The 10639-nt window shown below is 53.8% G+C and overlaps 2 protein-coding genes across 4 annotated transcripts in view; both read left to right on the top strand.

Annotated features, from left to right (window-relative positions):
* Window positions 1–7536, top strand: part of AARS1 (alanyl-tRNA synthetase 1) — a 29664-nt gene extending 22128 nt beyond the window's left edge. For all 3 annotated transcript variants that reach the window (XM_066243347.1, XM_066243349.1, XM_066243348.1), the window contains exons 14-21: window positions 589–795; window positions 2040–2224; window positions 3871–3979; window positions 4634–4747; window positions 5709–5828; window positions 5959–6045; window positions 6452–6565; window positions 6992–7536. In XM_066243347.1, the coding sequence (XP_066099444.1) occupies window positions 589–795; window positions 2040–2224; window positions 3871–3979; window positions 4634–4747; window positions 5709–5828; window positions 5959–6045; window positions 6452–6565; window positions 6992–7177 (1122 nt within the window). In that variant the 3' untranslated portion in view covers window positions 7178–7536. The remainder of the gene's footprint in view (window positions 1–588; window positions 796–2039; window positions 2225–3870; window positions 3980–4633; window positions 4748–5708; window positions 5829–5958; window positions 6046–6451; window positions 6566–6991) is intronic.
* A 510-nt stretch (window positions 7537–8046) lies between these two features.
* Window positions 8047–9795, top strand: EXOSC6 (exosome component 6). Its single transcript, XM_066243354.1, has one exon. The coding sequence runs from the start codon at window positions 8377–8379 to the stop codon at window positions 9322–9324; it is 948 nt and encodes a 315-aa protein (XP_066099451.1). The 5' UTR covers window positions 8047–8376; the 3' UTR covers window positions 9325–9795.
* The last annotated feature ends 844 nt before the right edge of the window (window positions 9796–10639 follow it).

A 10639-nucleotide genomic window follows, 5' to 3' on the forward strand; every position in this document is an offset into this window, starting at 1 on the left:
TGTGTTTCTCACCTAAAAGTCCAAGCTGGTACTGAGACTGTGCCCGTTAAAGTCATTGGGCCCAGCTTTCCTTGCTTGTTGCTCTGCCATCCTTCTTGGGGTGTTTCCCTTGATTTCATAGTCCGGGACGGTAGCTATCAGGTTCATTTTCTAGGTCAGAGATCGGCACTGTTTTGGAAAGGGCCAGATTGTAAATGTTTTTGGCATTTTGGAACATTTGGTCTCTATCACAATTACTCAGCTCTGCCATTGTGGCAGGAAAGCACCATAGACAATATGTACCCACGTGAGTGTGGTACCCACGTGAGTGTGGCTGTGTTCTAAGGAACCTGTTTATAAAAATGGATGACAGGCCAGATTTGGCTCAGAGGCCATAGTTTTCCTTAATGAGTATGTTTATAACACATTGACCAGAACTTAGTTACATGGTCACACCTAGCTGCAAGGGAAGCTAGGAAATGTAGTCTTCATTCTGGGAAGCCATGAGCCCTACTAAAAATTCTAGAACTTGGGAAGAAGGGGAGAGCAAGTATTGGACAATTAGCAATCTGTTGCAGACCCTCCACCTGCCGACTCCCCCTTTTACAGCCCCGACGGAGACCTGTCATGAGCAACCATACAGCTACCCATATTCTGAACTTCGCCCTGCGCTCTGTGCTTGGGGAAGCTGACCAGAGAGGCTCCCTGGTTGCTCCTGACCGCCTTCGCTTTGACTTCACTGCTAAGGGAGCCATGTCCACCCAGCAGATCAAGGAGGCTGAGCAGATTGTGAAGGAGATGATTGAAGCAGCCAAGGTAGGTTGGGTTATGTGTGAGCTCCTGGGTGTGAACCTCACTGCTTCCTGCACCATTATTTTCTGTCCACAGAGCTGCAGCGGGCCAAGTGCTCTCACTCCGTCATACCATCTTCTGTCCTGCACACAGATTTACTTAAAACGTGATTCTCGAACTGCGTTGGGTAGGCAGCAGTGATAGTGCTCAGTGCAGGGTGCTGGGTCTCTGGGAGTGGCAGAGAGGTCTTTGCTCCTCTGCGTTGGGTAGGCAGCAGTGATAGTGCTCAGTGCAGGGTGCTGGGTCTCTGGGAGTGGCAGAGAGGTCTTTGCTCCACTCTGCGTTGGGGAGGCAGCAGTGATAGTGCTCAGTGCAGGGTGCTGGGTCTCTGGGAGTGGCAGAGAGGTCTTTGCTCCACTCTGCGTTGGGGAGGCAGCAGTGATAGTGCTCAGTGCAGGGTGTTGGGTCTCTGGGAGTGGCAGAGAGGTCTTTGCTCCACTCTGCGTTGGGTAGGCAGCAGTGATAGTGCTCAGCGCAGGGTGTTGGGTCTCTGGGAGTGGCAGAGAGGTCTTTGCTCCACTCTGCGTTGGGGAGGCAGCAGTGATAGTGCTCAGCGCAGGGTGTTGGGTCTCTGGGAGTGGCAGAGAGGTCTTTGCTCCACTCTGCGTTGGGGAGGCAGCAGTGATAGTGCTCAGCGCAGGGTGTTGGGTCTCTGGGAGTGGCAGAGAGGTCTTTGCTCCACTCTGCGTTGGGGAGGCAGCAGTGATAGTGCTCAGCGCAGGGTGCTGGGTCTCTGGGAGTGGCAGAGAGGTCTTTGCTCCACTCTGCGTTGGGGAGGCAGCAGTGATAGTGCTCAGTGCAGGGTGTTGGGTCTCTGGGGAGTGGCGGAGAGGTCTTTGCTCCACTCTGCGTTGGGGAGGCAGCAGTGATAGTGCTCAGTGCAGGGTGCTGGGTCTCTGGGAGTGGCAGAGAGGTCTTTGCTTCACTCCCTGCTTAGGACAGCCAGAGCTCTTCCAGTTATGTCTGTTTTACATATGGTGCAGCCACATAAGGTTTCGTTCACAGCTTAACAAAATATTTGTTGGAAATTTCTATTTTGGTCCCCTCAACCATATATGGTGCCTTCTTTCAGGAGGCTCTGGGCACGTGACAGAGCTGGGGTTAGAAACCCGGGGTCCTGCCTGTAAGACCACACTCTCCCTAGTGCTTCCTGCTGCACCTCCAGAGAATCCGTTCCCCAGCTTTTTTTCTGTCTTCTTTCCACACAGCCTGTCTATACGCAAGATTGTCCCCTGGCAGCAGCTAAAGCCATCCAGGGCCTGCGGGCTGTGTTTGATGAGACCTATCCTGACCCAGTGCGCGTCGTCTCCATTGGGGTCCCAGTGTCCGAGCTGTTGGACGACCCCACTGGTCCTGCGGGCTCACTCACTTCTGTTGAGTTTTGTGGAGGAACGTGAGTACATCAGGGGGTCACTGGCATTACCCTTCGAGGATGTGAGTCCTAGACCAACTCTTGTTCATCTAAGGTGGAAAAGAAGTCCTCAGAGTCTGACTAGGCAGTGGCGCAGTGGATAGAGCGTTGGACTGGGACACAGAGGACCCAGGTTTAAACCCCGAGGTTGCTGGCTTGAGCGCAGGCTTGAACACGAGCTCACCAGCTTGAGCCTGGGGTCGCTGGCCTGAGCATGGGATCATAGACATGACCCCATGGTCACTGGCTTGAGCCCAAGGTCGCTGGCTTGAGCAAGGGGTCACTTGCTCTTCCATAGCCCCCCCTCCCAGTCAAGGCACATACAAGAAAGCAATCAATGAACAACTAAGGTGCCGCGATGAAGAACTGATGCTTCTCATCTCTCTCCTCTACTGTCTGTCTGTCCCTATCTGTCCCTCTCTCTGTCTCTGTCACAAAAAGAAAAAGTACTCAGACGTGCAGTTGGCAAACAGCAGTCCCAAGAATTTTAGCCTCTTAGTGCTTGGGTCTGACATTCCATTCCCTGGGTTTGTCATGAATGTTCTTCCTAGGAGGAGGACACACTTGCCACACAATTGTTTGCTTTTATTCCCTGAGCTGATCCCAACAAGAGTTGGGATTCTTGGCCTGTGCACTCGGGATTCAGGAAAGCCCTGGAGTGCCCATCAAGCTACTGATCTGGTCTCATCCCCTTTCCTCCCTGGGGCCTCACTCAGCTCCCTTCACCAGCTTGAATGGCAATTGAGCAGTTAACCCCATTGTCTCAGAGCCCAAGTCAGGCCCCATGGTAGGCCCAGCTCAGTTTGGCTTTGTATAGCCACTTATTTCTGCCAACTTGGATTCCTCCATGGGATCTTCTGGGGCTGGTTATAGTAGTTTGGGAAATTCCTGCTTCCGAAGGAAGCCTGGTAAAAACATTCTTGGGGCTGTGGTGGTGGAGCCTATCCAGGGCCTCCTGTAGCCTGCAGCCAGGTGGGAGCAGGAGGGTGTGTGGAGGGATGGGCCAGGTTCCAGGCCTACTTCTGCCTTGATACTTTGCATGACATTTTTTAGAACACAGTAAACAGCTTTCAACAATTCTTTACTACCTTCACAGAATGACTAAGAGATAATGAGCATGTGAGGTTGTCTGAGCAACTGGGAATAAAACCTGTTTATTTAAGGGGTGTGGTATGATTTTAAAGGTAATTTGCAATATTCCCAGTGAGCTGGGATAGAAGAATATAGCTTATGTTCCACCAGAGAGAATGAAAAACATGAATGAATGGAGAGTCTGCCAGCAGTAATATTGTATTGGGTATTAGGGACCACAAACACTTTAATTTCATTTAATTTTGCATCAGCCCTGTGAGGGAGCATAATAGCCATTCATACATGAGAAAACTGAGGCTCAGAAAGGTGCTGTCTTGCTCAGTGTTGCAATGTCCTCAGACCCAGTCCTTCTCTTCCCCTTCCTGGCCAGAACTGGATTCTGAAATTCCTTAAACATGAAGGGCCTTTTCCACTGTCCCCTTGAGGGAGCTACCCTGGGAGGGCTCAGGGCTGGAAAGCCATGGGCTCCTGGAGTACAGTGGGGACCAGGGCATCTGGACTTCCTCGTGACCATGGACTTTGTGTTCTGCCATCAGTCACCTGCAGAATTCAAGTCATGCGGGAGCTTTTGTGATTGTGAGTGAAGAGGCTATTGCCAAGGGCATCCGGAGGATTGTGGCTGTCACAGGTGCTGAAGCCCAGAAGGTGAGCAGATCAGGCTGGTTCGTGGCTTAATTTGAACAAGGCAAGAGGAGCTTAATCTGCAAACCCGTAGTACAGATGGTTATGTGGCTGCTGTAGTCAGAAGCGAAGTGCAAGGCTACCCCCAGAATGTCCTCCAGTTACCCCTGCCTGAGAGAAGAAAGCCACCAGAGCAGGAGACTTGATAGTTATCTTATGTTTAATCTTTAAAATATATGTAAACTCTGCCTCCTACCCTGTAATATATCTGTGTTTAGGAAGGTAAGCCATTGTTCTTCTGTGGCTTCCAGTACTCCCAGCACTAACCCACATCTCCCTGGATTGTGCCTAGTTTAAGATGGGAACAGCTGCTTGGGGTGGGCACTGTAGCTCGTTCCTGATGGGTGCTGAAGCTGATGGCATGGGAAGGGCTCCCGACTGAGTTCTCTCTTACCCCCGAACCTAATGCATGCAGCCTTTCTGCTGGCCGTGCATGTGAGGTGGGCGCTCCTTTTTGGGTCAAGAAGCTGCAAACACTTGCTCCCTGAAGGAAGAGAAACTTCTGGTGTCCTAGGGATGAGTTTTAGCCTGTCGTCAGTGTTGGCCACAGTGGTTTATAGACAGAATAGTGAGGCTGAAAGTTACCTGGAGTTTATAACTGATTGTCTCCCCGTCCAGGCTCTCAGGAAAGCAGAGAGCTTGAAGAAATCTCTCTCTGTCATGGAAGCCAAAGTAAAGGCCCAGACTGCACCAAACAAGGACGTGCAGAGGGAGATCGCTGACCTTGGTGAGGTAGGGCGACTTCCCTCTCTTCTCAGGGCCTGCTCAGTGCTGGAACCTAGACACACCCTGTTCTTGAAGAACCCTCAAGTCTTGGCTTTTAGTGCAGCGGGCCTTTGCACTGGCTTCTGTTGTCATGCAGCCTTGCAATAGGGAGTCCATGGACCACTGGTACCTGCCTGCTGCCCCCCTTGCCAATAGCAGGGGAGCCCATCCCAAGCATGCGTGGGCACTGGTGTTGAGGGGATAAGGGGAGGTGCTGTAGGTGCCTAGTTTCCAGGCCATCTGGTGTTTGTTAATATTTGGGGACTTCCAGTAATCCCCTCCCAGGCTGTGTTCACTGCCTGGTAGGGTCCAGGTCTCACAGGGTTGGCAACTCTTTATTTTGCCAACTTCTCTAGCCCTGCTCATTGAAAGTATTAGTAATTCTTTTTTTTTTTAATTAAGTGAGAGGAGGGGAGGCAGAGACAGACTCCTGCATGTGCCCTAACCAGGATCCACCTGGCAAGCCCACTAGGGGGTGATGCTCTGCCCATCTGGGCTCGCTGCTCCGATGCTTGGCAACTGAGCCATTTCACTGCGTGAGGGGAGGCCATGGAGCCATCCTTAGTGCCCAGGATCAACTTACTTAAACTGTTTGAGCCATGGCTGCAGAATAAGAGAAAGGAAGAGGAGAGAGAGAAGGGGGAGGGGTGGAGAAGCAGATGGTCACTTTTCCTGTGTGCCCTGAAAGGGAATCGAACCCAGGACTTCCACACTCTGGGCCGACGCTCTACTGCTGAGTCAACTGGCCATGGCCTGCAGTTACTCTTAAAGTGACTAGTTTCGTGACCAATGGATACATTTTTATTTCTCCTGGACACTAATCAGAGAGGACTTAGTGTTCAAAGCCAGAAGAGTGAGGTGGACCGGATGGATCCTCACATCTTAGCTCCTTGTGGTCGATACCTGAATGATCTGATTCTGGTTCCAGGCTCTGGCCACTGCAGTCATCCCCCAGTGGCAGAAGGATGAATTCCGGGAGAATCTCAAATCCCTGAAGAAGATCATGGACGACCTAGACCGGGCTAGCAAAGCCGATGTCCAGAAGCGAGTGAGTCCTGGCAGTGCTGGTGGCTGGAAGGGAACCAAGAGGATTTACCCAGCAAAGTATGCACACTGCAGTCTGGTTTCAGTCTGGCCCTTGGACCTGAGACCTCTCTTCTGGACTTCCTTTCCTGCAGGTGTTGGAGAAGACAAAGCAGCTCATTGACAACAACCCTAACCAGCCCCTTGTCATCCTTGAGATGGAGAACGGCGCGTCAGCCAAGGCAACCCAGAGGATGGGGCTCCAGGGGCTGGGATTCCAGGCTGCCTGTGCCTGTCTGCTGCTTGTCTCCTCATGGGGGCTCATCAGCTCTCTGGTGGCTGAAGTCTGAGCTTTATGGCTCTGAGTGGAAGAAGGGCCCACTCTCTGGGATTGAGGTTAGGCTGAGCCATGAAGAGATCTGGTAGCTGGCGAGCTATGGCAAACCTTAGAGAGTCAGTGTGTGGGCCAGGCCCTGTGCTTGGGTTCTTCTCTGCACAAGCTCTGGGGACTAGTACCTGCTCTAGGATGCGGGGTGAGGGTGGGGGACAGGGAGAGCTCTGAGAACTGAGCTCCGTAAACTTGCTGCACTTATGGAGAGCATGGTCCCCTTCCACAGGACCATGCCCTGATACCAGGTTCTCCCACAGGCCCTGAATGAAGCCTTGAAGCTCTTCAAGACGCATTCCCCGCAGACGTCTGCCATGCTCTTCACAGTGGATAATGAGGCTGGCAAGATCACGTGCTTGTGTCAGGTCCCCCAGGTCAGAATACCCTGCATCCTTGCTCCAGACCTTGCAGCCTGGTGACAGTGGGGAGTGGTCTCTGTAGCTTTTCTGAGGGAGCTCACTTCTTAAGAGTTGTTTACCCAACCCTCATGGGTGTTTGTGCAAACCCCCATTAGAAATTGCCCTTGTCCTACGTACCTGTTAGTCACCTCCAGTACCCCTAACGCTCAGGCCCTCTCCTTGATGGATGTATTTAACTGTGCTGGCTGATACCTGGCTTTGTCACTCTGTATGCCTTGTCTTAGCCTTGGTACCAGCTGTAGGGTCTGCCTCAGCTTCTAGCAGCATCACCTGGCAGGAATGAGTGTGGTTCCCCCCTCCTTTTCCTTTCCCTCCCCTCTCCGTTGCCTCCCTCAGTCCCATCCTCTATCCTGACTCCTACTTCACCTTCCTGTCTTCCAGAATGCAGCCAACCGGGGCCTGAAAGCCAGTGAGTGGGTACAGCAGGTGTCAGGCCTGATGGATGGCAAAGGTGGTGGCAAAGATGTGTCTGCTCAGGCCACAGGCAAGAATGTGGGCTGCCTGCAAGAGGCACTGCAGCTAGCCACTTCCTTTGCCCAGCTCCGCCTGGGAGATGTGAAGAATTGATGGGAAGGGCAGTTTCCACTGGGAAGCATCTTCCGCAAACCCAGATGTATCCATCCAGCCAGGAGCTCTCCATCTGCCACACAGACATTTGAATCTTGGGACTTTTAAATAGCCCCATTGTCCTTCTAACCCAGCAGTAACTGGAACTGACTTAGGTGCCAGCCTGTGACTCAATGCCCGTGTTAACATTTCTTCCTGGAGCCCTACACCTCAGCACCATCTGTGTAGAACTACTATTCAGGATTGCTGTTTCTCATTGTCATGCTCACATCTACAGATAGTTCTCTGCAGACCCAAGGCTCTGGGTCTGTAGGAAGGAATCATTTTTGCTGCAGAAAATAAAAGGACCATGTGCAATACTTGATAATGCCATGTGATTTCTATCCTACTTCCCTTGTGTGACAGCCATTGCTCCCTGGGTGAAGAATAAGTAATATGGCTCTGGTTGCAGTCCTTGCAGAGTCCAGCCCCAGACCCCTGGATTGGGGAATGGCCCCTGTGATTGCCACAAGGTGTTTGTGGAGGTGGCCTACAGAATGGAGGAGTGAGATGGAGAGAGGCGTTTACCAGTAGGAGATCCACAGAGATACTGGAAGCAGAAGCTTCTTTCTTGGAGCCTCTCATGGGAGAACACCCCCACACACATGCACGCCATTTCTTAGGCCCATGTCCCTCTTCCCTTCCTCTTTGAGGTGTTCTCTGATACTGGAGGTATTTAGGGTACATCAGGTGCCCCCCACAATTCCTTTGCCCCATCATTCCTGCTTCCTTGACCTAAAGATAGCATGAAGACCTACCTGGCCCTAAACCAGTTCACCCAAGCCTGATGAAGACAGCTGGGTTTGGAAACGTGTGCTGGGAGGTTCAAAGTACTGCCCGTGTACGCTGGCTTCAACTTTCATGTCTCCTGGGCCCAGCAGGCTGGCTGACATGGAGGGAGGAGTAGCAGAGGGGTGGGGGTGCTGAAGCTCTGGATTTAGGCATATGCCAGATGAGGAGTGTTGGCATGCAGAGTTTATACAATCCAGGGCAAGAGAGATCATCCTAATCATTCAACAAGCGTTTATGCCAGCCCAAGACAAAAAGTCATGGTCCTGTCCTAGTCCAGGAGGCTAGAAGTCAGCTTGGCCAGTTTAGGTACCATTTACATAGGTCTGTTGGGTGAGTTCATGGAACCCTGAAAGTCCTTTATTGCGGTCATGGGGCTATGTGGCGCTTGCTGTTCTCCCTCCAGGAAGATAGGAGGCGGTGCAGCGCCGCTCGCCGCTATCCCGACAGGCCTCGCGAGGGCTCCGGCGGAAGCGGCTCGCACGCAAGGCGCCGCCATGCCTGGAGATCACCGCCGCATCCGCGGACCAGAGGAGTCGCAGCCCCCGCAGTTGTACGCAGCCGAGGAGGACGAGGAGCCCGACACCCGCGACCCCACTCGGCTGCGGCCCGTGTATGCGCGCGCCGGGCTGCTGAGTCAGGCCAAGGGCTCGGCCTACCTAGAAGCGGGAGGCACCAAGGTGCTGTGCGCCGTGTCCGGTCCGCGTCAGGTCGAGGGCGGCGAGCGCGGCGGCGGCGGCTTGGCAGGAGCGGGAGGCGAAGCCCCGACCGCCTTGCGGGGCCGCTTGCTGTGTGACTTCCGCCGCGCGCCCTTTGCTGGCCGCCGGCGCCGCGCGCCGCAGGGCGGCGGCGAGGAACGCGAACTGGCGCTAGCCCTGCAGGAGGCTCTTGAGCCGGCCGTGCGTCTGGGCCGCTACCCGCGCGCGCAGCTCGAGGTGTCAGCTCTGCTGCTGGAGGACGGTGGCTCGGCGCTGGCCGCCGCTCTCACGGCCGCTGCACTCGCCTTGGCTGATGCAGGGGTTGAGATGTACGACCTGGTGGTGGGTTGCGGCCTAAGCCGCGCGCCGGGGCCCGCGCCCACCTGGCTGCTGGACCCCACCCGGCTTGAGGAGGAGCGCGCCGCCGCGGGCCTCACCGTGGCGCTGATGCCGGTGCTCAACCAGGTGGCCGGGCTGCTGGGCAGTGGGGAGGGGGGCCCGACCGAGAGCTGGGTCGAGGCTGTGCGCATGGGTCTCGAAGGCTGCCAGCGCCTGTACCCTGTACTGCAGCAGTGCCTGGTGCGGGCTGCTCGCCGCAGGGGCGCCGCTGCCGCCCCCTGACCTAATAGCCAGAGGGATGACGGACGCCCGGCACCGTGCTGCTGCTGCTGCTGCCGCCTCCGCCCGAAAGGACCGGGTTGGCTTCCAGATTGCGCCGCCCGGGAACTCGGAGCACGTGATTGGATGTGGAGAGGCACACTGAACTGATGCACTGGACAGCTGTGCTGGAACAATGTGGTTTTTCTTAAACTGTTTGGTTCAAGGTACTTTTTTACTTGAGTTGGTTCCCAGCTCCGACCAAGTTAAAGAAACCTATGAATGCAGTCTGACCCCCAAGTTGGAAAAGACTTCAGCTGGGATTACCAGGAAAATGGGACCTGGAGCTACTATTGTCTTGTAAGGGATGGACCCTATGCAGGCCAGCCAGTGACTCCTTCCTATGTAATCGGGCTGCTTTTGAGAAACCGACAAAGGGGCTGTGCCTTCTCAAATCTGAGCCCAAACAAAACAAAAACCTTTCTATGTCTGAAATAGCCTTCTATTGTGGTTCTTGGTGCAGGATGTAGAAGAGCAAGGCTCTTAGCTGGGTAGTGTGTTCTTCAAGCCCTGGTATCCAGGGCTAAGGACAGCAAAATGTGTACTAGTACTTCCTTAGTACATGAGCAGAAGAGACGGGCTGAAAAGGAAGGAGCCGCCGGGGTTGATATAGGGAAATGTTCTTTGGAAGAAAAGCTGCCCCTTACGTATCACAGGGCCAGTGCTGAGGTGTGACAAGAGTGGAGAGGGTTGTATGGCCCCAAGAGCATTCTGGGTGCACTCCAGCCTCTGGTTTGGTGCTGGGCAAGACCAGAGCTGAAGGTTAGCTAGCTGGGAAGGGTTTGGCTCTCAGTGAAAGCCAGAGCCCATCCTTCCCTTGGCCTTGTGCAGAGTAACATAACCAGAGGTCTCCACTTCTAAGAGGCAGGGCACTGGACTGGCTTCATTATCTGGTGTCCCTTATCCAGTCTGCCAGGAATGAGAGCTAGATGTTGGGAGTCCAAAAGCACCCTGGCCAATTTGTAGGGCATGCCAGCTGGCCGGCTGACCACAAAGGTGCCATCTCTCCTGGGTAGCTCCTAGCCCCATGGGTTTATGCTGAGGTCTGGATTGGAGGAAGGTAGGGAACCCCAGTCCCCTCTCTGCCCTGGTTTGGTATGAGCTTCTGAACTTGAGTTCACCTTTTCTTGGAAGGGCCTGCTCACCTTTTCCAGGAAGGGCTGGCCTAGAATAGCACAAGGGCCAGAATGAGACTCAGAGACCACACTAAGAAACCCTGACCAGGGAAAACAAATGGGGATTTTATTTTTTCTCTTCTGACATAATACATATTCCAGAG

Source organism: Saccopteryx bilineata, chromosome 9 (assembly GCF_036850765.1).
Source record: "Saccopteryx bilineata isolate mSacBil1 chromosome 9, mSacBil1_pri_phased_curated, whole genome shotgun sequence".
In the NCBI taxonomy this organism is placed as follows: domain Eukaryota; kingdom Metazoa; phylum Chordata; class Mammalia; order Chiroptera; family Emballonuridae; genus Saccopteryx; species Saccopteryx bilineata.

Bases quoted from the DNA above. Each gene is read 5' to 3' on its own strand.
- EXOSC6 (XM_066243354.1), top strand. From the start codon at position 8,377: ATGGGGCTATGTGGCGCTTGCTGTTCTCCCTCCAGGAAGATAGGAGGC.